This window comes from Argiope bruennichi, chromosome 9 (assembly GCF_947563725.1).
Source record: "Argiope bruennichi chromosome 9, qqArgBrue1.1, whole genome shotgun sequence".
NCBI lineage: Eukaryota > Metazoa > Arthropoda > Arachnida > Araneae > Araneidae > Argiope > Argiope bruennichi.
In genome coordinates, this window is record NC_079159.1 from 125,801,138 (window position 1) to 125,829,062 (window position 27,925).

The following is a 27,925-nucleotide window of genomic DNA, read 5'->3' on the forward strand; positions in this document are numbered from 1 at the left end:
ATAATTTTTCAGAAAATTATCATGAAAAAGAAAGGCATGAACATTTAGTTTAAGTTTTAATTAATTAAATTAAAAGTTTTAAAAAATTGCTTCGAGATGCATATTTCTGCTTTTCAAGGTATATATGCCAAATTTTGTAGCTATAGGTCAAACGGTCTTGTCTGTAGAATGTGAATGTGCATACATTGGTTTTTACATTATTAGAGATTATGTAAAAAAAAACTCTTTTTTTTTTTACTGTGGTGAACAATAAAAAACTTTATTTTCAAAAGGTTTTTAACATTTGACATGATTTAACTTCATTTCATATAACGGCCATTTCATTAATATGTGTTGTATTCAGTGAGTGTAAATAACATTCAACAATCAAATTTAGTAATAATAATTGTTTTCATTTCATTTGGCTATTATTTTATGTTGTTATGTGATTTAAATCACAATGAGAAAATCTATTATCATTACTAATGTGGCGCTCTTCATTCAAACTATATTCTTAATTTTCATTTCCTATTACCTGTCATTCCATTGAAAAATATTTCTTACCATACACCATATAACCAATTAATGATTGCAAATAATAATTATTATCGTATTTGCTATTAAATACTTAACTAGTATTGATTAAATATATAATTTATTATTGTGTGCTACTTTAAAAGTAAGGAAATTTTGTTTGGCCCCCTTCCCATCAGTAAATCTGTGCCGCCATTTCTGTTACTTCATTCCTTATCTTTGAAAATTAATGTCACTTTATTACTTAGATGATATATTTTTCTATTTATCTCGATTTCTATTAAAAAGATTTTGAAATATTATATTCTTTAAATTAGTTATTTTTATCCCCCCGAGACGTATATGCTTAAAAAAAAAAAAAAAAGGCTTTGCACTTTTTGAGTTGATTTATTGAGTAGTTCTTGTAGGAAATGAGAAACATGGTCTCAGCCGCGTTGTGAGAAGTAATAGCAAATTCCAACTCCAAACAGTGTCGTTAGAATGACCGACGCCGCCGAGACGATGACCATCAGCATGACAGTTGTTAGTTTTCCAGGAACATGGAGTGAAATCTCTAGAAATAGGACAAAAATATTCCATTGGTGTTTGTCTGCAGCTGAAATGAAGTTTACAAAGGCTTTGGATTTTTATTCATAATTAGCACCCAATTAACGATCTAATGACTTTAAATATTTAATTATTCTGTTTTTTTTTTTTTTTTTTTTTTTCTGCTCAATAAAATTGTGAGACATCTTGTTTAAAACCATCGAAGAGCTCGTAATTGGATGAAAGACGTTTGTGAAGAAATTTGTCAATTCATAAGAATGATGATTACGAAATGGCTAAAAAGAATAATTATGTTAATTTAGTACTGTTCGTCTCAGGATCCCAAGAGTAACACTTTTTGACGATTGTATTGAGCAAGGGATGGGTTGTACGCAGAAGTATGAGTGATTGTTGCACTTCCCAATTCCACGAATAATCTCAGTTCACCCTACCTCAGAATGCAAACATCTCTTTTCACTCTCTTTTTGACGAAATAAGCGTCTCTTAAACACATATGCAAATGCTCGGAGAGTTTACGAATCCGTATCATGAATGTTTCCTATCGATTCTTAAAACTTTTACAGATTTATTTAAAGAAATGAATGCTTGTTTGTTATCATGCACATTTTTTATTCAGGATTTGTATTCGATATCAGATCTCAAGTTTTTCACCAGAAATCGGCATTCTTTTGTTTTCCCTCCAAATTTGTACTGTTAGATTTAAATTAGACTATTTGTTAAAATGATCCTTCTGGTATACGTTCTGTAGAAACTTAGATGAAAATCGTTTGAAATTCCAACTGCCGATTTATAAGTAATCTTTTATAATACCAACTATTTTAACTACAGTTTTCTTAAATTTAATTACGTTATCGTATGCTTAGTATAGAATAAAAGGAATAAAAAACATAAAGTTCAAAATTGGATCTCGGCTGCGTTTTTAGTTCAATTGAAATGAAATACTCAATTTTGCTACAGGTAATTTTTAAATTGCCTAAGATATTGGTGAAACGCTACTATCGACTTTGTCAGAGGGCATCAATGAAGTTTTGTTTCCTTTGGAGCCATAGAACGGGCTCAAGAGACTTCTCTAAGTATGCGAATATCCATTATAGCATCACTGTATATTTGGTTATGCGGAGTGATTAAATGTGATTTTAAAATACCCAAAATCTGCTTTGCATGCATAAAGATTCTATGGCTTAAGCTGGCCATTCCAAAGGTATTATATGCTTTAGAAATGTCCGAACTATTGGCAATTTTTTTTTTAAAAAATTGTTTAATTTGCCAATTTTGTTTTTTGTGTGATTAAAAAACATCATCAAAATCGTTTTTTCTACCCTAGAAATGTAATTAATAAAGCGCAATATTCTCGAAAAATAGAAATGGAAAATGTACATTTTAAAGTTAAGTCTTGTTACCTCGAAAAACGAAATCGGTGCTGAAAAAATCATTCTTACCCACGCATTTATCATCTTTTGCTGTATATCCGGCTGGACAAAGGCACTTCTCCTCTCCGAATTCTTTCATGCATTGCCCTGGTTTGCAGTCGAAATGGCTACATACATTAGTGGCTTCTGGAAGAATACAAGCCCATAATGCACTAGTTTACATAAATGAAAATTAATTCCACAAAATATTTTAATATTGATTTAAATTTACATAAATTATATATATGTGATAACTTCAATTTTTCTGTGAAATATAATTAATTATTTTCAAAAATGAAAGCTTTGATACTATAACTTAATGCAACGCTTCCCAAACTTTTGACATATGTGTACTCCTTCTATAATTTTTTTTTTGTATGATATACACAAAATTATAAGAAAAGAGAAATATAAATAAAAGTTATATTGTAAGTAACATTTATTTGGATCAATAAGAAGAATGAAATTGTTTGTTCTGAGATGACAGATCGTCATAATTTGGTTCCCTGTGTGTTAATTTTAATCTTAGGTGCGGTTCCACGTCCAATAGTCTGTTCCTTTTTTTCGACTTAATCTTTACAAATGCTGAAAAAGCAACTCCACAGAAATATGAAGTTGGAAAAGGCAAGATGTATTTCAGAACTTTTTCTGTTAAGACCGGATACACATGTTGCATTTGTAACCAGAATGATGTTAAGGTACTCTCCTTATATTTAATTTTCAAAAATCCGTCTGAAGCCAATTCCAATAATTGCTCTTCTGCATGCGTCAAATCTTCTGGCATGGATGTCGGGTCAATGTTACACGGATCTCTTATCCATTCGATATTTTTGTTTAAATCATGGAAATAATTTTTCAAGCCCCCTTGAAAACTCTCCAAACTGTGGTATGCATTTCAGAGTATCAGCATCCATTTTAGTAGTCGAACTTCTTATAAACTCATGAAGAGAGGGAAAGAGTCTACTTCTCCACTACCAACTCTCTTTTGCCAAAAATTTAGTTTTGCGATGGCAGCGTTCACTTTATCTTGAACGTGAAACAATGAAATTTCTTTGCCTTGTAATGATAAGTTGAGGAAGTTTAAAACGGAGAATATATCTGCTAAATATGCTAGTTTACAAAGCCATTTCCAGTCATGTAAACAATTTCTCAACTCAAATGTATCATTAAGAAAAGATTAAAGTTCATGTCTAAATTCAAACAATTTATTCAGAACCTTTCCTCGAGATAGCCAACGAACATTGGTATGAAAAAGAAGCTGGGTATGACTACTTCCCATTTCTTCACATATTTGCGAGAAAAGTCGTGCATTCAAAGGACGGCTTTTAATGTAGTTAACAATTTTCACGCTTTCATCTAGAACTTTCTGTAGTTCAGCGAGTATCTTACGTGTTGCCAAAGCCTCTCTGTGCATACAACAATGTGTGGATATGACATTCGGGGCAACATTTCGAATTCTTGCAACGAGTCCTTTATTAATTCCGACCATGCATTTTTCTCCATTTGCGCTTATCCAACACATCTATTCCAATCAATTTTGTTCTCGCATAAATTTATGTCATAATATTAAAGATATCTTCTCCTGTTGCGTGACCTAATAAAGGCTGGCAAAATAAAAATTCGTCATGAATTTCTTGATTTTTTTCGTATCTAACAAAAGCCATAAGATTTGCAAAATCAAAGATTTCTCCGATTTCGGTCACATAGGGAGGGACAGTGGAGCACAGATGATTGGGCCTTCTTTCATTTTGGATAGAGTCACGTGATTTTCCGGGGGTTGACTTTCGCCTCAGTCGTACCCCCATCAAACTCTTATCGTACCCCTGGGGGTACGATAACAGTTTGGGAAATACTGACTTAATGGATTGCGCGAACTTGTAAATTTTTCTACCTTCCTCAAAATCTAATTATTGTAACTTCAAATTTTGAAATAAACTTTTTATACTGAAATGAAACCCTGAAAAGCTGCTAAAATTCCGTGATTTTCTTCTTTCAAAAGGTTGAGAACCTGTAACAGCATTTGGAACTCCCCTTTTTTTTACTTGACACCTCTTTGTGATTCACGTAATTTAAGAAGATGTAAACAATGTCTATAGTTTGGATTCTCCTAAACCATCTTCTAGAATTTTTTTTAAGAATATCTTTTCATTAATAAAAAAAAAAGATTATTAAATTTAAATGTCTGGAGATTTCTACATCTTCGTCTAATTTATACTTTGTTTATATACTATGTCATCATGTATCATTTTTACTTTCTCTATATTTTTTACTTTCACAAAATATAGAGAAAATACTGTAATTGTCAAAAAAAATCGAACTCGGTATTTTGAAAGAATCTCCACATTTAAAACTTCCCTGAATTTGAAAAACATATTTTTTGGTATTATACCTGTTTTTCCGTCCGTCCGTCTCTCTCTCTCTCTCTCTCTCTCTCTCTCTCTCTCTCTCTCTCTCTCTCTCTCTCTCTCTCTCTCTCTCTCTCTCTCTCTCTCTCTCTCTCTCTCTCTCTCTCTCTCTCTCTCTCTCTCTCTCCCCTCTCTCTCTCTCTCTCTCTCTCTCTCTCTCTCCTCTCTCTCTCTCTCTCTCTCTCTCTCTCTCTCTCTCTCTCTCTCTCTCTCTCTCTCTCTCTCTCTCTCTCTCTCTCTGTCTGTCTGTCTGTCTCTCTCTGTCTCTCTCTGTCTCTCTGTCTGTCTGTCTGTGTGTGTTTAATGACTCTTTGCGCTAGACGGATAAAATTTGGTATACGGTTTTTATACCAAATGTGTAGATTTCCATCAAATTTTGTGCAAACCATTCAGAAGAGGTCTATCTGTCCAGCGTTCGAATATAAGCTAATATGATAAATACGGAACGAAGATAACCAAATGGATAAATTTCGGACAGTCTAGACACCTTTCAAATTTTCAGCGAAATCTAACGAAAGGTTGACCCATTCTCGGTTTTTACTTTAAGAAAGATATAAACGCAAAAACTTAAATGTATCAAATTTGGTATTTGATTTTGTGATTACAACTGTAGTTGTGTGTTAAATTTTAATTACAATCCGTCGATAAAAACACTTCTGAAACGTGAATTCGATTTTTCTGATGCTATTTACAGTATGCCAGAGATTGATACAAAAAAAATCGCTAAAAGTGACATGATAGATTCATTAAAAATATTAAATGCCCTCCAGAAGTTTAATATTTCGTCACTATTATACGCCAATGCCATGAAAGGCGTTCTCTGCCTTATCCAAAGTTCACAATCTTTTGTAGGGGTTAGGAGAGTATGCGGGAAATGTTTGGCGAGACCACTTTCGCTGATTTTATGATGTTATTTCAATAAAGTTTATTATTTTTGTTTCAATAAAGTTTTTCAACTTTATAGAAGTTTCCCACAACATTTTATGAAGTTTACATTGTTCGTTTAGATATTATTGAATAGCTTCTTTTTTCGATTCAGCACGCTGCATTTACCAAGAAAGACAAACATTACTTTTGACAGTCATTGAATTCGATAAGCAGATCTCAGAAGATGAACTGTATGTAATGGATACTGTAATTTATATTACTGACCGCCAATACCGTTTGTATTTACTTTCAGGTAAATTTGCTATGCATAATTTAATGTTTATGATTACATCGAGGAAATATTTTTAAACATCAGTCATATTTTGTGTTGTGTGCATTACCCACCTTAATAAGAGTGAAATTCTATAACATCATAGCTAGGGATGACGAATATTTTCAGAGCGGTTATTACGTAACCAATATCAAAAAGTCACAAATACAAGTGATCAATACTTTTCAAAGAGGGGTGTGATTCAAATCCTTGATACGATCATACTGATGATATTTCGATTACAGGTTTTGGCTCACGATAGAAAGTAACAATCGATACGATATCACTGAATTTGTCGGATCGGTGACTTTACTGGAAAGTAAGAATCGATACGATCTGTCCAATGGAAGCTCTCGAAAGAAATCTGTGATTGGATTGAAAAGTGAACGGACCGGTTATTGGAATTATCGTATCGTATCATTGAATTGCATATCACTGAAATTTATCGGAGCGATGATTTCACCGGAAAGTGCGAGGCTTCACTGGAAAGTGCGAAGTCACCGCTCCGCTTTACGGGAGTGACCGATATTCGTATTTGATGATGCGCTATTCCATACAGATCATTTTTAATTGCTCGTGACATGATTGACTTTGATTACATGTGCTCTGTTTACTGCTGGCGCCATCTCTTGGTAGAATATAGGACTAAAGTAAACGTTTTAAAGAAATGACATATATTTTTAACTCATCTTTTCCAGAAAATGGTTCACTCTAATAAATAAATAGTTTTGAGAAAAAAAAATTTAAGAAGTAAGCTGAAACAGATAAATTAATTCAATCACACGTTAATTAAATTAGTAAATTAAGTATTAATTACAATTAATAAATTGTATATTTAATATTATTTTATATTTAATAATTTTTAATTAATAATATGATTGAAATAACAAATATTTGGAACGCATATTTAAAAATAACAATAGCAATATTATTTGTTATTTAAAAAATCGTGGATTATGCATCTCTAATCATAGCGTTATTATAACGTATCATGTTTGGTATCTCTAGGTCAAATGAACAAGTCTGTCGAACGCCAAGACACACACACACAAGCTTATTATCGGCAGTGATATAAATAAAAATTTTATCTTTATTTATTACTTTATATAGTGACAACATTAAAATAAATATCTGTAATAATTGAGTTATTATATAATATATTCAATGCTATATATTCAATACGAATGACAAAGTACATATTTAAAATATTAGTAAATATAGTTTTTTTTTTTTTTTTTTTTTTTGTATAATTGCATTTTGAATTGATCTTCAAATATCATTTGAAGTATATTTTCCTTATGATGGATTTTTTTTCAAAATGTATTGAAAATCTACAAATTTGGTGCAAATATTGTATACAAAATTTCAGCTGTCCATTTAGCTGTGCTGTTACATTCCCATTTTCATGGATAGATAGACAGACAGAGATATTTCCATAAATATTTTTTTTTAACTTAAGGAGGTCTCAAACATTTAGTTTTCGAAGAGTGCTATACTTGTTATATTTTGTTTATTTAGGGAATGGAAATGAAGTATCTGTTGACGCCTGTAGCTGTCATTTGAAATATCGATTATTCAGGAGGAACCTACTTGCCTTTGCAAAATCCATGCTCTGAGAAATATCCGGGAGGGCAAAGGCACACTTCTTTCTCTTTCACGATAGAGCATTCGCCAGGGAAGCAGCTTAGAGATCTCTGACATTTTACCCTTACCCCTGAAAAAAAAATGAAATCATATAATTCATTTAGTGGTAAAAAAAAAAAAAGCCTTAGTTAGGAAGCATAAACGTCTAACGATATTGTATAGTTTTTAAAAATCTATTCAGTGTTGGGATCATTAACTTTCATTTAGAAAGCTGGACGCATTTATTATTTTTATCTATATGATTGACTAGTCTATCGCTGAACGATTATAATTATAATAAATTGTGAAAAATAAATATAATACTGATTCTCTACCCTGTACATAATCACTGTCATCAACGCCTCGAAATTGCTGGCAAGTAGTTTCAACATCTCTGCATATAAAATGGTAAGATGTGCGGTGGCAAAGAAAAGTGTGGGTATTTTAATACCAATGGCAGTGACTGATTTGTTTTCAAAATGGAGCCAATAACTTCGTCCTGTTAACTTCAATTCGCTTTAGAGTTTAAAAAAATTCCTCTCAAGAAATTGGAAGGCAAAAGTAAAATCCTAATCATCCATGTTATTTTTTCTAATTCTTTTCAATTCATAGCTAAAAACAATGAGATGAATCCTTAGATAAAAATGATGAACAATGAGCATTTTTTGAAGCTGTCAACATTTAAATGGGAAAATCTCTCTTATCCCACTTGGCGGAAATATTACAGATAGATATTGAGATATATAAATTGTTTAATTCAGTAGGTGTAAAGGAAAACACATAAAACCCATACCCAGGTTCCAACAAAGCAAAGTTGGCAGCTACATACGGCCACTAGGTTGAGTGGGAGCCGCGAGTAAGACAGTTAAAAGACTTCATTTTTCTAGTTGCCAAATAATTAAGTTTGTAAAAATATTATAAAATATTGGGATAATATTAACAATGTATCAGGCCTAATTGATTAAGTTCTATTTGTTTCATTACGTTCATTTAGTTATTTGAATATTTATAAAATCGAGCCTCTGCTTCAATAATAATTCTGCAGGAAAGTGTGGAATAGCAGTAGATAAATAAAAGCAAATACATTATATTAATCTAAAATAAAGTGTCACGGTGTTAAAAATGTGTTGAAATGTAAGATTAAATTCACCAACTTATTAAAAGAGGGGCTTAATGATTTCTTATTGCCCAGGGCCACAAAATACCTAAATTTGTTACTGGTTGCAGTGAAGCACAAAATATATTATATTATGTTGAATAAGAGAAATTTAAGGGGAGGTACTCTTACTTGATTTTACTTTCTCATATGCGAAGTACAGACGAAGTATTGTGATCGTCGAAACATTTCAACTCGGAATGTTGACGAATCTCCACCTCCCTGAGTTCGAAAAACACATTTTTGGCATTTCATCCATCTTTCTGTGATCAATTTTGAACAAAATCTATTCAAAAGAAATCTCTCTGTCCGGCTATTCGAATATAAGTTAACACAAAAACTACAAAGCAAACATAATTTGAAGGATGAAATTTGTCACACATACTTAACATCTATATATCAAACACGTATCCAATTTTCAATCAAATCCAACAAGTGGTTGATCAACTGTCGGTCTGTGCTTTCAGAAACTCTGTGTAACTGCGATAACTCAAAAATCAATGACTTAAATATATCAAATCTGATATATGATTTTGTAACCTCCATTGTAATTTTGTGTCAAATTTCATCTAAAACATAAATTTGATTTTCGCATATCTTGGATTAATCATCAAATGATTCCCCAAGGATCACATGATACATTTAGTATAAATGCTAAATTCCCTTCAAAGATTAATATTTCGTAACTTTTGGTGTGAGCCCCCCCCCCCCTCCTGGTCAAAACAATACTCACTCTTGCAGAAACCGCGAGAGAACACAAATCCCTCAGGACACAAGCACACCTCCTTGCCTTTCTTCACAAAGCGCTTCCTTGGCCAGCACAAAAGGGAGCATCTCTTCTCTACATTTAAATGAAATCAAAAGAAAAATAATCAAACTTTTCTATTTGATCTCATTTATTTTTAGCGGATGCGTGTTCATATTTTTCTAACTGCTATTTTTATTTTTAATACTGTGCAAATTTGAAAAGTAGTTAAAACTCTTCACTAAGGATCATTTTCCTTTCTGTATAAATGAAGCTACGAAAATGAATGAGACAAAGTTTTATCAAATAAGCCATTAAAATTTTTATCCTACTAAAAGTAAATTTGTTATTTTTTTCATTTATCTTATAACTTTAAACGAGTCATTTTTGTATATGTATAAATTTATTTCGTGTATATCGGAAACGGCTCCAACTCTTTAGATCACATTTCACATTTAGATAAGACTTTACTTTTTAAGTTTCTCTAGATGGATGTCTTTAAACGCGATCTTACACACAAAGAAGCATTTTTTATAACTAACTAATAGAATAAGTATATTCAACTTTCGCTTCAAAGTGTGGGCAGTGCAGTATAATGGTCAGAATGACGTGAGCGTTGCGAGTCCTCGGTTTTGAACGCGCTTTTTGCTTTATTTTTTTTTACTTATGTATTTGTATTTAATATTTTTGCTTTTTAAGTTTATCTATATAGATGTCTTTCCTTCAGAAACGCGATTTTACACACACACACATTTTTTATAACTAACTATTAGAGCCTTTTTCTATCTGCTCTCATGCTGGCAATGTCATATAGCGCCATCGCGGACGCGATTTCACTGTGGTAAAACGGAGTGCAAGTTCAAAAATATAAATAATGATAGATAAACTCTAAAATGAATGCTGTAACATAGCGGATTGTTTAGAATAACATGCTAAACTAAGTGTATACATGATTTTTTTTTTTTTATTTAAATGCCCAGTTCATATATAGGTAAGATTGAAAAATATTCATTTGTAATCAATATGCGATTCGTATCTAAATATTTTATTCGAAAAAACACAATTTTCAAAAAAAAAAAAAAAAAAAACTGTCCGGTGAAGCTCGGTTTTCCAGAGACATATATAAAAGAATGCAGAGAATTCAAAAATTTGGAAATGTGTATTCTGAAACATCTTCAAACTTTATGCATTGCATTTTTCGGCGTAAATTGCTGAAGCTGAAGGATCTCCACATTTAAATCAAATGTGGAAATTATTAAAGAAGAACAACTATGTAAATACATGTTCTAGTTTCGGAATAGACAGGGTCTCTCGAAAAAGTGGAAGAAGCCTTTATTCCCCTAAATATTGCTTTATATATATATAGCTATATATATATATCAAATTACAAAGTTTCATTAAAGAAGATGGGAAATTGTATAGAAACACTTTGGTTTCCGTAAAAGGGATAATAAAAAATTCCAAAAATTAAATTCTTAAATGAAAAACGTGTCATTGAGTAAAATGGGGTTTTTTATATTCATCTGTGCATATATAAAGTGTCACTTTATATCTACAAAATTCGCAAAGATTCATTTATCCTTATATTTCAAGGGAGTGATCTCAAATTTAAAAGGAAATCAATTATTTCAGAAATAGGCATTTATTCAATATAGAAAAACTGCCTCTTGTAAATATTGTCTCGTAGTGCATCATCAAGTCATCATAACTTCAAATGAATTTGCTAATCACGCATGATGTTGTTTATTATATCCTTCTTTGCTGAAAAATGCAATTTGGTCAGACAAATGTAGCTTTAATCGAGAAAGAAACGCTAATCTTCAAAACTATCATCTTAGGAAAGGTAAAAATCCATTCTCCTCACAAAAGATTCATCATCAGTAATAATTTTCTATAAATGTGTAGTGTGGAAATTTTAGAAATTCTTTGTTTGATACCATTTTGTACAACAGTATGCTGAATGGTAGATACTGATAGTTTTGTTTGGCGCCTGAGCTAAGGAATAAGCCGACTTTGTCATGACACTCTGGCGATCTTTGGCGACGAATTCCGAAAGCCTGTGTTTAAGTCACCCGCGATGAACTCGATCGAATATGTGCAAGTATTGTTAAATGAATGTAACTTTCCATGGTGATCGAAAGTGTTTATTTTGAACAAATTTTTAAGTCCTTCAATTAATGTATTATCTGATCATTTCTTAAAAGTTTGATGAAAACTAATAAAAATGTTTTTATTTTCTGTTTCTGACATTTTTATAATCTTTCGTGATAGATATATTATCGTTGAAAATTACAATGGAAGCTTCATTCAAAACCTGCTACAAGTGTGAATAAATGGTCTAAATCAATAAATTTTCCTTTTAATATTTCAATAAGTTTTAAAGATGAAAAAGTGAAATTTTGTACTCTTATAGATGAGTGTGAGAAAAACATTTTACTCGTTGACATTGTTTCACTTTGAGGAGAGTGTAAATTTTTTATTATCTCTCTCTACAGAAACCAAAATATTTTGAAACATTTGATACTTTATTTGACTTTACTTTGTCCCTTTACTTTACACCTAATCGTAATACATCTAACATATATACCTAATCGTAATTGTTAAGAACATGTTCCACTTTTATAGTTATACCTGTATACATCAATTATCAAATTTTGAATACTCAAAGATAAAGTTATAGTACATTATTAATAAATTTTATCAATTACTTAAAATGCATGTTCAGTGCTAAAAAAATCAGCAAATAATTATAATACTAGTCCATTATTAAATTTGAAGCAAATTATTATTCAAACTGATTAAGTGCAATTGATCTTATAATTCTTTCAATGAGAATTTCTTTAAGAGAATTTACTTTATCATTGACCTCAATAATGAAGAAAAAATATTTTGAAAATAAATCGTATCCAGTGAGAATGACCTTAAGATGTAAGGCACCCAACTGGGAACAAATTTCGGATACTTCAGTTCCCACCTAACTAGCGCTGAAGTCTGTAGAATTATTTTCTACATAAAAATATAAAACGCTTACTTTCTTTTATACATAAAAGTAAGTAAGAGTGTTGAATAAATTTAATGAAAGCTGTTTATAAGAACACTATTTTATTTTGTTTATTTTTATATTAAGAGAAAATTTGAATTGGAATGTTCATCAATTAAAAATCAAGCGGGACTTCGGAGTTTTTCTATAACACCCGAAGTACCCAAAATTGAGTTTCATACCTTTTTTTAAATTAGTGCGTCTTTTTTTGTACAATGCAATTTTTTTTCTGAATTTTAATAATCTTTTGAAAATAATTTTAATAATTTTTTGTTAAATTTCAACTATACATTTCATTTCTGCATTGAAATTGAAACCGTTTTCATTGTTTTATCAAATTTTTAATAGCTTAATTTTTTCATTGTTAAAAGCTAAAGAACAAAGATTCTGCTTATTATTTGCGAAGTTTATGAGAGAAATAAGAAAAGGAAGTTACATTAAGGTGAAAGCCAACGTGCAATTCGAAGATAGATTACCAAGACAGTTCCACTTTTAATGACACAGTGATATCATGGGATTCGAATACGATAGAAAAGTTCATTTTCACAATAAGTAGAACAAGGCTACTACTACAAAAAAAATTGTTGAAATTATGCGGCTTTTCATAATCATGATAATTCTTGCTATTCCATTTGGATGCTCAAAAATTCTTTGTTGAGCGAATCAGGAATATCAAGTTATGCAAGGGAGTATAAATCAAAGTCAAACGCAACCATTATCACCTACAAGCCAGCTGATTGCCGAAAGCTTCAAAACGACGCTAATAATAAAGAGTATGTGAGTGTTGGTGTTTTGCAGGCCAGACCGCTTGCCTATATCTACCAAATTTAGCACATGTATTCCTTGGAGGATGGATCAATTTTTTTTGAAATTTTAATTAATTTAAAGATAAGCAGAATTTTGGCGCTTACCGCTGTAACTTCCGAAAATCTATGGCACAATAAAAATTTTTACACCATTTTTAAAATTATTTAAAATTTGTCTTTTTAATAATGTCTCTTTAATAATCGTGAGAACATATACTAAATTTTGGTATTTTCCAATAATATATTACATTGTTGCTTTGTTCTAACAGTTTTCATTTTTTCTTTATATATTTAATCGCGTTATTTTCTTCGATTGTTGAAAGCTAAAAAAAGAAAGAATTTGTTTAATATCTATAATTACGAGACAAATTTTTTTAAAAAGTGAAGTTACAATATCGAAATATTTAAAAAAAAAAGAGGAACCGGATGTTTACGTCTCTAATAATGCTATGATGTTATGGGATTGCCTGCATTAGAAAGGTTTATTTTCATTGCAGTTCTGAAAAAGAAAATACTCTGAACTTTGTACAGCGATGGTTGAGTGGCTGATATGTGGTTGAGGGGGGGGGGAGTCATACATGTTAATGTCCCGCCTTTTTCACTCATCATGGAAAAAAAGGAAAGGAGAAGAAAGGACAAGAGTGGATAATACTGCTCTGCAAGCAAATTAAAAAAAAAAAAATTTTAAGGGAAATATTTTGAAATTTAAACGATATTTGATATTAATTTAAATAATTTCAATTATTTTCTTTATAAAAATCTGTCGTGGGCTTTATTGGGAGCAACTGATTCAAATGCTAAAAATCGGACCTGGCTTCTGCAATTTCACTAGCCCAAAAATGAGTTAAGATTATTTTTAAATAGCTAGTATTCAGTTTATGGTCTCATAATTTTCTTAAAAGATTAACGTTGCCTCTTTGATGGAAACAATACACATTTGTAAATCGCCTCAAATTATAGGTCATCTGAATTGTGACATCGTCACATAATTTCGAAATGTCTCTTTATTAGGCTGAAATAGATGTCTTTCTCTGAAAGTGGAACTCAATGGGGAAATTAGTCCGCTTGAGATACTCACAGTCGTATTGATCGAACCTAGTAATAAAGCAATTCTAGGGAAATTTGCTTCTTTCTAGGAAATTCTTTATTTGCTTCTCTTTGGTCGTTGACATTTCACGCCTTCAGTGTTGAGTTTTCATTTTGAGAGCATTTATCAATGGTCATTCTACACAGAATAAATAATAAAGATCGCTTGTTGAATGAACTGCTATTATATGTACGGAGGCAAAATGTCAAGTAGAGCCGTATTTGAGACTAAAACAAATTATATTAAAGCTTTTTCGGGGTTGATCTGAATAGTGGAAAAGTAATCGAATAAAGGTTGTCTTCTAACTGGATTTTCAAAGTAACAAAGGGCTCATATTGGGAGGACAACGAAAAATTAAGAAAGTATTGAACGCTAAGTTATGTACAAAAGCATTTATTTCTATTATAATTGATACTGATCCCTTACTAGCATTTTGCAAAGCGACATTTAAAAAGAATCCGCAGAAACGATGTAAAGTACCTACGTCTTTCCCGCTGTGTGATCTGTTAATTCCTTCCGGCCAGAGACAAATGTCTCGTCCGAGAACATTGATGCAGTGTCCGGGAGCGCACTGGCTCTCCTCACAAGAGCTGTCTGAAATAAATAAATTAATTATTTTCTTAAAAGAAACTTTTATTAAAGTACTAAAAAGTATAACAATTTTTTAAAGTTATTTCCTTAAAGGTGAAAATCACCACTTATAATTTTTTAATCAATAATTCGGAACTTGATCTAAGTTTCCCTCAAATTGACAATCAAGTCTCCATCTATTATGAAATTGAAATTTAGTCAAATTAAAAATTTTTTCAAATTCGAAGTAAGTTAAGCAAAAGTGTGTAAAAAACAAGAAAATAATAATAATTTCTTATTAGTGGTGTAAATTCAATAATTCGCGAAATATGATGGTTATTTTTCGCTCTGACCTTGTCCCATTCATCTTCCTTGGGTTCCAAAAAAGTAAATATATGAAAAATTATAGTTTGCAACCTTGAAGGTTGGCACCATGGAAATCAGTTGCTCAACCCTCATTTTGTTACTTTTTTCCGATCTAAGGAAAACAAAGGGAAATTACTTCAAGCAATAAAATAGCGTTACGAATTTGTAATATTGTTTTCTCGCAGTAATTCTCCTGGTGAGGAAGATGGTTTCACAGATAATTCTGGCGGATGCTGAATGGATACCCAGCCAACGATCACTGGCCTTGGCGATCATTTGGCAACCAAATTGAAGATTCCGGAAGCTACAAGAATGTGGAGGTAGATCCATTAAAACTAGAGTTATAATGATCTTCGAAGAACATATTAGGCTCTGTCACAGCTGCTACAAAAAACTCAGAGATCGAGCTCAAGAATAAATCTGTGGTGAATAGGTATTTAATTTCAGCTGAAGCCAGTAGTCAGTTGAGACCGAAGTAAAGAAATGTGAATAGTTGAGCAATGTCTCTCTCTTTGCATCCATTTTTGTGTACTCTGGCTGTGTTTTGTTGCCTGTGCATTTGTATTTTGTTTTGATTATTTTTATGCGACACAGAATTATACATATTAATTATACAGTATAATTTTCAATAAAAATAGCTTATAAATTTTTCATAACATAAAGAAATATTTTAGAGCAAATCAGGGGGAAGCCCCCTTAAAAAAATTATTTTCCTTAAATTAGACATGCATAAAATATGATATTCTCTGTATAAAGCAGAAAAATTGAAAAAAAAAGGGGAAATTTTTAGATCTACAGATTCTTACATATTGGACAAGTGTCTTGACAAAGATCAAAAGCATTTTGAAAATTGTTTAAAAAGTAATTTTCAAACACAATGTAATGACATAATTTTCCCGTCACGAAGTAATACCGCTGCATTCTCGGAGTCGCGATGTTAACCGCTTGCAAATTATAAAAAATGAACTTCAGATAAAATTGGAAGTAATAAGCATAAATTAAGTTACATTATTTTTCATAAATGCTATTATAAATTTAATAAAAAACAAATTTATTGAAAGATCAAATAAATTTTTTATAAAAACAATTAAAATCATTTTGCCTGACCATTTTGTCAGGCATTTATAATTCCTTGCAGAATTAAAAACGCCACAGTCTGCATTTGCTCATTTGCCAGTAAAAAGTACACCGGTACGGCATTTCATCTGTTTCATACTTTCCATAAATTATTCAAAACTCCGTGTTTTTAGAGAAAACATAAAACGCATGTTACGCAAGTTATCATAAACCAAGTTTTTATCATTTGAGTCAATATACGATCTTTCAGCCTGCCAAAAACTATCTCTGGAAAAAGTCAATTCCCATTTCTTTCAATAAACTCTCTCTACTGACAATACTCAAATCAATTCTCTTCGAAAAGACCTGCATTGTACAAATATGGAACGGAGACACAGGAGCTTTTACCAAGCTCTACTTACCCTACTAATGCCACACCGGTTGAGAAGATATTCCAAGTATTAAACGACTACCGTAAATCTCTTTTGTCAAATCTATCAGATTAGTTCTTAGAATAGAGTATAAAACCATAAGGTTATACCTTTTATTGACCCATCGAATATTTTTAATATATATAGAATATTTGAATTAAGATTACTATTTGTCTATTTTGCTTTTACAGTAGCTTTTTTCAATTATGGGAGTTATTTAAAAATGTAATTGGAAGATAATTGAGGTGATGATATTTATTGGGTGGGCATCTATTATGGAGATACGTATAGCTTAAGTTTTCATACCGCCATTGCTCCAATAAAACAATATAGCGGACTATCCTAATTCGAAAAGTAAAAAATGCTTTTTTGTAAAATTTATGATACAGAAACATATATTGAGTGTTTATTGAGTGAAACATAATATGAGTAAAATGCATATACAAACTAACTGAAGTTATAAATTCGCCGGAATTTATCTCTATTTAATCATAAGCTCGAAATAATAAGGAAAATGGAACGAACTACTTTCCGCAATGGTGAATACACTTCTTGAACCAGAGTAACTTTAATGACATTGAGCTAGTTTCTCGCTAGATTTCAACACTTATGGGAACATGCTTACCAGCTGCAATTTGTTGTGCAATTAGCATGGCGGACGTCACCCCATCTGGTGCTATCGCCTTTGCTGAAAAATTTTAAGCTTTTTCATTTACTTATTATGGCTATTTATGTCTAAGGCGAGAGGAAGGTTATATACTTCCTGTTAGTTCTCGTCTAAAGAATAACTGCAAAAAAAAAAAACTATTAATATTTTATTTCTTTTTTGAAGTAAGATTTGAGCTTAGGGTGAGAAATAATACTTTGTACCTTACGTGACTCATCCTTGTTCTTCCATTCTGTATCCTGCAAACATAGAACAAGGATTTTTATCAAATAATGGTAAATAAGACATTACACCATAAGTCACTTATCCTTGATACGCGTCCATCTTTGGGGAAGGAGATGGAAGAAAGACCACAAGTACGTACGTGGTCGGGAAACTGCCATATAATCAATTTTTTGTTTCTGGAAGTTGTAGAGGCTACACTTCTGATGGCAAGACACAACTCTTACAGGAGAGGTTAGTGAATGCATCGGTTATAGCCATCATTCGTGTTATAATTGAGGCGGCCTGATTTTTTCAGAAGCCAATTGTTACGTAAGCATGTTGCCCCGCCTCTCACTTGTAACGCCCTCTAGTGGTATATGTAAAAAACCATCAGTCTTTGTAACATCATTGACCAAGCAGCAACGCCGAAAGGCAAGGCTCAATCCAACTCCCGAAAGCGGAGAAACAATAAAAATCTTAAAAATACAAAAAAGGTCCGTCATCATTATCGAACCTCTCCATTCTGGTCCGTCGAGCCGGAGACGAATTGGCGAAAATATGGAGAAAAATACAACTCAAAAAGCCAAAGAGTTTAATAGAATCCGTGGAAGGATAAAGGCGAAATTAACAAGTGTTAAAAAGTTTGTTGAAAGTAATTCAACGGTTGAAGAAGAAAATAAATTCATATTAAGCTGTCAACAAAAGCTGGCAATTGTGGAAGAAATAAAAAATGAATTAGAAATTTTATTCAAGAATTATTTAGAAATCGACGAAGATGAAACGTTAAGCCAGAAGTGCGATCAAGAAATATTGGATATCGAAGAAGAAAGAAACGAATTAGAGGTAAGTTTGAAATGCTTACTCTCTAATTATAATGTTAACGAAAATGTAATTCATAATATAAATGATCAAAATTCAAATTTGAACGCTTATATCAATCATATTCAATTAAAAACGAAACTTCCGGAAATTCCCTTACCGTTATTTTACGGAAAAATGGAAGAATTCAGTAATTTCAAAAATCAATTTATGTGTCTAATAAACGATAATATCGAATTAACGAATGATCAGAAGTTATTTTATTTAAAAGCTGCCCTCCGTGGTGAAGCTAAATATATAGAAACAAGTGACGATACATTTGAGTCACTGTTTGCTGCTCTCGAAGAACGCTTTGAAAATAAGCGAGCAGTTGTTGATATTCACATTCGAAATATGCTAAAACTAGAAAAATTAAATTTTGAGTCTGCAAAAGGCTTACGAAATATCACAGACACAATAAATAAAGTCTAAGAGGTTTAAAAAGTTTGAATTTAGAATGTAATGACTTAACAAGTGCTATATTAGTAAATATAATATTAGAAAGACTTGACAAAGAGAGTAGAAAGGCATATGAAATGTCCATCCAATCAAAACAAATACCTTCATTGAAGGAGCTCTCGCAATTTTTAGAATCAAGAGCGATGGTACTCGATCAATTAGGGAAATACCCTACAAGTAACAAATTCCACAAGGAATTTCAAGGCTCAATAAATAAGCCGAAAAACTTTCTTCATGATGCGAATAAACTAAGTAATGTAAAGCCATGTATTTTATGTAAATTTGAACATCCTTTACAAAGATGCTCTGAATTTTTAAAATTGAGTGTTACTAAAAGAATCGAGCTTTTAGAAAAATATAACATTTGCAAGAACTGTTTGAAATTGCATAAGCCACCCTGCAAATCCACATTCCTCTGCCGAAGCTGTCAAAAATCAGGCCATAATTCTTTGATACATCTGGATCCTAAACTCTTAAGTACGCGCCTAGCAGAGGTAACGCCCCCAGACGCGGGGGAGCAACTTTATGTAAACAATGAACCGTCTGGCTCGTCGAGGTTCCCCCAAAAACTGACCCCTGAGGCTGAGTCAGCGCTTGCAAGTAACTCGAAACTATCTTCAAACCTTCTATGCACCGCGCATTTATTTATTGAAGACGCAATTGGTCAAAAAATAAAAATAAAGGCCCTGTTGGATTCAGGGAGTTCGGTAAACATAATAACTGCAGATTTGGCCAATTCTTTAGATTTGAAGCGGAAAAAGGTTAATGCATCCATCTCTGGTATTAACGGAGGAGAATTCTTCGTTAAAAATAAATTAATCACTACCATTTTTAATGAAGACAATGATTTTTCCAGAACTGTATCATTTTTAATTATGCCTAAAATAACGCATTTAACTCCTTCTAATGAAATTGATATCTCAAAAGTTAACTTCCCAAGTGAGATAAAACTTGCGGATGAGACTTTTCATATTCCTAGTAAAATTAATGCATTACTCGGATGTGAGTTGTTCTTTGATTTATTGAAGGCAGAAAAATTTAGATCATATGATAATTCACTCTTGTTACAAAATAGTGTGTTCGGATATTTAATAACTGGAACAATTAACGGCAGAAATTCTCATTTCTTTTCTGGATTAATTTTTGAAAATGATAATCTGGAGAATTCTGTTAAAAATTTCTTTAACTTAGAATCTTTTCCTGTTGATAATACAGATGATTCAGTCGAATCAAAAACATATGAACAAACTTACTGTGAGGAACATTTTCTTTCCACTCATAAGAGAGATAGTACCTCAAGAAATGTTGTTAAATTACCAATAATTGAAGAAAAACGTTCTACACTAGGCGATTCAAAAGAAATGGCGGAAAGGCGTTTAAATTTACTTTGGGAAAGATTAGATAAAAATAAAACAATGGCAATACAATACAAGGCTTTTATGGAGGAATATTTCCAGTTAAATCATATGGAAAGAATTTTAGATTCTTCTGAAATTGCCAATAGTGAATATTATATTCCTCATCATGCCGTGTTTCGCCCAGAAAGCACATCAACACCCTTGAGTGTCGTTTTTGATGCATCTGCAAATTCTAGCAATGGAGTTTCACTTAATTCCATTTTATTGAATGGCGAAACAATTCAACAGGAACTATTTTGCATAATTCCAAGATTCCGAACATATCAGTTTGCATTTAGTGCAGATATAAAGAAAATGTATCGCCAAATTTTGGTCGCAGAAGCAGATGGAGACCTGCAAAAAATTCTGTGGAAATCTAATACATTTGCTCCTGTGGAAACATACAGACTACGGACTGTGACATATGGAACAAAATGTGCTCCATTTTTAGCCACCAGAACACTCAAGGCATTAGTTGAGAAAGAAAAAAGTGAATTTCCCCAAGCATCTGCAACACTTCCTACTGATGTTTATGTTGACGACATTTTAACTGGTTCAAATAACTTACCAAAAATCAAGGCTTTACAACAGCAGTTAATAGAACTTTTAAGTAAAGGAGGCATGCAACTTCACAAATGGGTTTCCACCCACCCACCACAGATCTACATTGCTTCTGTGATGCCTCAAATAAGGCCTACGGTGCTGTCATCTATGTATGTTCCAAAAATAAATCTGGTGAAGTGAATACAAGACTTTTGTGCAGCAAATCGCGAGTGTGTGCAATCAATAATGACTTTATGAAAGAAGTTAAAACTCCTTGTAAATTGGTTTTACTAACTAATATTTCTAATAATTTTATTTGTAATATTTTAAATTTAAGTAACAACTATACTAAAATTGTAAGTTATCTTTTCAGATTTATTAATCATTTGAAGTGTTCTTCTGAATGTAAAAAGGGTAAAATAATAATAATGGAAATTCAAGCAGCATCCAACTTCATGGTAAGCAAGGTGCAACCTTCTGAATTTTCAGAGGAAATTAATTATTTGTAAAAATGGCAAAATTAACTAAATTGATACAACAAGTTTGGAAAAATTGGAAACTTGATTATTTGAATAATTTGCATCTTAGAAACAAATGGCAGTTTGCTAAGAATAATGTAAATCTTAATGATATGGTTGTAATCAAAGATCCAGATTTGCCTCCATATAAATGGAGACTGGGTAGAATTCAAGAATTAATAAAAGGTTCAGATGGTTTAGTCAGAGTTGTTGTAATAAGAGTTTTGAATGGTGTTATTAAAAGAGGTATTAGTCAAATATGTTTACTTCCAAAAAATTAATTGGATTTATATGTGTATATGATTGTAAATAATATATAGAGACTTTAACTCATTTGTATAAATGTGTATATATAAGAATTATTTCAGTATTATTTTGTGTAAATTTATATTTAAGAATTATTTCAGTATTTTTTATTTTTTACATTTATTCATTTTTTATAATAATTCTGTCGAATTTATTGTGATGTGTGAAATTCATATAGTGTCTGAATATTGAAATTTTGCAATTTCAAGGCGGGAGTATGTTACGTAAGCATGTTGCCCCGCCTCTCACTTGTAACGCCTCTAGTGGTATATGTAAAAAACCATCAGTCTTTGTAACATCATTGACCAAGCAGCAACGCCGAAAGGCAAGGCTCAATCCAACTCCCGAAAGCGGAGAAACAATAAAAATCTTAAAAATACAAAAAAGGTCCGTCATCATTATCGAACCTCTCCACCAATATCTTGACAGGACAGGAGTTATCAGTTATAGTCATCCTTGCTAAGGCATTGCACTCAAATGATTCTGGAGTCTTCGATACAATACTGTAATAAAATATTAATATCATCATTTTATCTCTTAATTCATATGAAATCATCCTGCTTATAATCTCAGGCAGTTTCTGGTCCATCTGAATGACCACCCGTCGCGAACTGTAAACTGGGTCTAAAGTCAGTTGCTGAATAGCTTTCTCTCACTCATACGCCAACTTTCCATGTAGGAGAAATAAGCCGTTTTTGGAATGTGGCTTACGCACTAATGATTTACTTTTCAGGAAAATGAGAATATGTCTACTCATACAATACATCATCATTACATCCTCATCGTGATACCTTCCAGATAGATAACGATGTTTTCTAGTTCCCATTTTAGTTTTTCTTGGATATCTTCAAAACTCCCCAATTCGCACACTACATGCTTATATCAAATTATAGAATATAAAACTCCTTACATTTTCAAGCTTTTATTTTTCTTCAGGTTTCAATATTTTTGCAAATATGGGTTGTAAACTACTTTTTCGTTTTTAATAATTTACCACCACCTAGATCATCAAATCCGCATGTTACCAGCATGAAAAAAAAACCTTTAAGAATGTGCTTTTTCACAGATATTCTTTATTATCGAATGGTAACAATCAAATATCAACAAACCATCATATGAATTTCAGATTGCTTCATTGAAACTTCTCATAGCAGCATTAAATTTAATGCTTCTAGTAGCAAATTAATGGAGCTGCAAATTATTATTGAAAATGGTCTGAAGAGGACTTGCTGCGTCATCAAAAACTTCATTTAGTATCTAATAAAAATTTTAAATCGATATTCGCATTATTATTCCAAAAAATTCTGCTGACGGGGGAGGAGAAGGGAAGTATTGCCAAAAAACGATTTAAATTATACCTTTTTATTTGAATTCATGGAACAAATAATAATAATAATAATAGTGTACTAATAATACTATTTTGTAATTACAAATGGTTTCTGTATGGTTGCCATTCGGAAGAAAAAAAAGAAACGTACTTTCCGCTATTCTAAGCCATACACCTTTACTCCCTAACACCGCTATAGATGCTGTGAATAATATGAATATTATGAATAATAATATGGATAATAGTATGAATGCCATTCATATTAAATAACAAATATTAGAAAATAAGCATGAATCTAATGTTAAAAGCAGAATGTAGTTCTTTTTACACTCATGTCAACACTAGTGGCTTCATCCGCAACACTGCTCCCAGAGAAGATACAGACAGAGAAGATCCCCAAAAGCAGTGTAAGCGAATACTCTCTTTTACGAAAGGTGTTTCAAAGGAAATTTAATTACAATTTCACTACAAAAAGCCAGAAACTGAATGTAATAAATACAGAAAAGATGAAATTTATCTTCAAAATCCATAAAGAAGGAAGAAAATGTGTGTGTGTGTGTGTGTGTGTGTGTGTGTGTGCGTGCGTGCGTATGCGTGTGTGCGCGTTGGTGAGTGTGTTAGTGCTCTACAAGCTAGATCATTTAACTTAAAATTATCAGTTTTAGAATGTAAATATGCATCTCTGAGAGTTTTTTTTGTTGTTGTTGAAATTTTAAAAAGAACTTTAAAAGGATAGTGTACTTTGAAATACAAAAAATGGACGAAAACACTAAATTTTACTTTTATCGCTTCATAACCAAAATATAAGTTCATATTCAACTAAAATAGCGCTATAAAATGCATTTTCAATAAATTAAAAATATGAAGAGCCTAGAGAAAAAATACATTTTAATGAATTTTTTCAAAAAGATATCGTAATTAGATTTAAATATCTTTTAAATGTTCCAGGTGTCTTAATTTTTGAGGAAATGAAATAGAATTGATAATAAAGATTTCGGTTGGATATTAAAAGAAAATAGGGAATACATTTCATATTTCAAGTTTTTCTAGATAGATAAAAGTCAATTTTATTAAAAAAAACATAACATTCTTATGAAAATCCGGTAAGTGTGCGGGAAAATACTTCTTAAAATTAACATTTAATTGGAATTACAAAATCATGCACCGTCTTATTCCAAATAAATTTATCTTATGTAGTAAGGAAAAAAATAATAGAAAAAATTAAAAATTGTTTCACTTGAAATATTTTAAAATTTTTAAAAATTATGTATTTCTTACTTTTTAAAAAAATAATATATTATGTTTTAAAAAATTTCTTAAAGAAATTTGACGTATTTTTATTTTAATACATATGCATAAGAAAATCAGAACCCTAAGTGAATAATTCGCAAAAGTACCTAATAGAATCCACCGTCTCGAATTAAACAAAAATTCAACTGAATTTTGGCATTTTTTTCACCAAAACTTCCAAAAATATTATTGCACAAAAGTAAATTCTACACTTTAAAATTTTTTTAAGAATGTCTTTTTAGGTATATCAATTTAATAGTCGTGCAAATGTCTACAGAATTTTAGCAATCTGTTGAAAATAGTTTTTGCCTGATTTTCAACAATAAATTGAATTGTTGCCCTGAAATTCAAACAGATTTCATTGTTTTATCAAATAATTATTCGTGTGATTTTCTTTTTCCTGTTGAAAGCTTTAAAAAAGAAGAATTTTGTTAAATATCTGCATAATTTACAAGACAAATAAAAAAGTGTATTTGCAAAATTTAGAAGATAGATGAACGGATTAATTGTGTTTTAAATAGCGCTCCAATGTTATGGAACCATGTCTCCATTAGAAAAATTCATATACACGATAAACAGAATTGAACTAAGGCAATAAATTAATACGGATTTAAGTCATGCCATTCGGTGGAATTATGAGCACGGAATCAAAAAAGAGATTAATCTTAAATCAAATAAAAGCAATACTCCCGGCTAACCATCTAGTCGCCTGATGCGACAAGTAAAACATAAATCTTAGCACAGAATTAACCAGCAGTGAAATATAAAAATAGTTGTCATTTTTCAGAATTTTATTTGCATTAAGTGCCACATTCTTATCAACCTATATATCTAAATTGTTTTACAAAAGAAAAGCATTTGAAAAAGATTTACAAAATGCATTTTGCGAAATGTCACACTAAGCTGTAAAAGAAATGGCACAACCTGCTGTGAGAATGGTAATTATGAAGGTAGAAATTAATTCCGTTTTCCTTAAAACTTATAAACTAAAATTAATCTTAGTTTTTCTTTTTTCGAAATTTCTGATCTAAAAAATTCAATATCATAAATAAAACGGAGGTATTAATTACCGACTGAGAAATTGCGAATTTACCTTATAAATGTATCAATTTCTTAATTGTTTTTTTAGCATTATATGTAAAACTTATATTATATTTATTTATTTATATGCATTTATTTATATTACATTACATTTATTTATATGCTAAAAGTATCATTGCTTTATACAATTCACACTTCTTTACTCACAGTGCAGTAAATTTCGATATTATGATGATCATTTTAATTTTGGTTTAAAGGATAAAAGTATATCAAAATCAAATAGCATCTCGACAGAAAACACTTACTGCTGAATTTCTCTATTACAAAAGTGATCTTTGAAGTGGAATTGTTATGTTAAATGAAAGATTTCTCTGTTATCTTGAATTACATTTCACTTTTTCAAATTTGAAAAGGCCACCAATACTATTTATTATCTGTGTGAATTGAAAGAAGACAATTCTGTATTGAGCTGCCTCTAAACCAGAAAGAAAAATTAGAGTTATGGAAATTTCAGTTTTAAATTAGCATCATGTTTACATTTTCCTCAAAAAAAAATGTAACATTTTGAAATGCAAGAATCAATTTTGCATGCATATCAGTATGACGATTTTCGAATATTTTATTTTTTACCAGAGAAATGCCGGAAAACAGCTAAACTTCTGCTATCTTTTAATTATGCAACAAATTGTACAAATAACATAAAAGAAAACAATTTTTTAATACCAATAACATTAATATTTTTAAGGTGAATCGCGAAGTGATGATATATCAAAATTAAAATCTACTTCACCATCCAATGAAAAGCTGAATAAAAATTGCATTACTCTTAGATTTGTTCCATTCTTGATTGATATGGTTGCGAATTTCCGAATCCGACAGGAAATTGAGAGTAGCTGGGACAGCTGAGCGCAGAAAGCTCAACAGAAGAAACGTCTTTAGAAGTTGTGATTCCATTGAAGGAAGAGCAAATGTTGCTTTCTACTAGTTTTTGAGCGGGACTCTTGAGTGAGATGTTTCGCCTAATTCTTTATCACTGAACATCTGCTCGTTTTCGGGAAATTATCGACTATTAGATAGCATGGACCTGCACGCTTGCATTCGATTTGCTCTTGTAACTAAGATCACAACAAATATCATCCCGGCATGCTCTCTCTCCCTAAAGTAAAAAGTAAAGTCTATTTATTTTTTGATCCTGAAGCTTCTAAAATTATTATAAAAGAGGAAATTCGGCTTCCATCTTGAGTGAAAAAAGTTGTCATTTTACGAATATGAGCAAAAACATTGACTCTCTAATACTTGCTTTTAAAGGAATTTTTTGCAGGTAAGATGGCACATCTTAGCTTTGAATCCAAAAAAATTTATGTTTCGACATCCGATTCTAACGAATATGTATTGTATAAAGGTCTGTCCATCCAAAATTGGCCTCTGATCTTTACCCTGAATGTTACCAGATAAGGATTATACAGTACACTCCCGATTATCCGCGGAATTGGGTGGCGCGGCCGCCACGGATAACAAAAATCGCGGATAATCCGAAAAAAGATAAAAACGGGTATAGCAAAAAAGAAAACAGTCATTCCAACTTTGCAAAATCGTTTTATGTACAATAAAACGTAAAATAAACAGCAGGAAATGTTTAACTACCGCTTAATATTTTAGTATATCAATCAAAACTAACCTAAAGTGCATTTTGTTAATGAAAACAGAAAAGTGCTTTGTATTTACGCGAGGCGTCAAGGATGCACAGAAAAATTAATACATATGTACTGTTTTAATACTGTAATGTATTATGTAATTACAAAAGCATAACTGTAAAACTGCACCTTTTTGAAAAAATCAGTCAAAAAAAAAAAAAAAACTTTGTGCGGCAGGCGCGGATAATCCGCACCGCGGATAATCGGGAGTCTACTGTATCAAATTTTCGAGTTTCAATAAAATGCTGTCAAACCTAGAGGGAAAAGTATAAAAAAACCTTTTAAAATGAATCTATATTATAGAGTCCCATAAAATGAGTTATAATATATAACTATCAATTAATGAGATCCTGAATAAAATTGAAATGGAAAATTTAGAAAAAGCATTTTTTTTTTCTTGTGAGATAAATTTTTGAAATTCCATTTAAGTACGTGATATGTAGAAGGAAATAACTGGTAAAAGTCTAAGATAAATATCTGCCTTATTTTTAGAAACTGTATTTTTTCAATTGTGCTGGTAATAAGAATCAAGACTATCGAAAAATGGCTATAAATATTTTTTATCAGTAGGAATCCGAGAAAAAAAAAATCGGTCCTAATTGTTTTTTTTTTTTTTTAAAACAATTTCAAGAGGTGTCATAATAACAGTTTCAAAAAATAAATAAAAAAA

At 31.2% G+C, this 27,925-nt stretch overlaps 1 protein-coding gene across 2 annotated transcripts; it reads right to left on the reverse strand.

Moving 5' to 3' along the window:
* Positions 1–924: 924 nt before the first annotated feature.
* On the reverse strand, positions 925–26,545 carry LOC129983635 (latent-transforming growth factor beta-binding protein 4-like). Of its 2 annotated transcripts, XM_056093172.1 has the most exons (6): positions 26,386–26,545; positions 15,009–15,122; positions 9,584–9,691; positions 7,666–7,785; positions 2,499–2,615; positions 925–1,066 (listed from the first exon to the last, which is right to left on the reverse strand). In XM_056093172.1, exons 1-6 carry the CDS (start codon positions 26,513–26,515, stop codon positions 939–941), a joined length of 717 nt encoding a protein of 238 aa, XP_055949147.1. In that variant the 5' UTR covers positions 26,516–26,545; the 3' UTR covers positions 925–938. The 2 variants fall into 2 exon arrangements, with proteins under 2 accessions (XP_055949147.1, XP_055949148.1); XM_056093173.1 differs by lacking the exon at positions 9,584–9,691.
* Between the last annotated feature and the right edge of the window lie 1,380 nt (positions 26,546–27,925).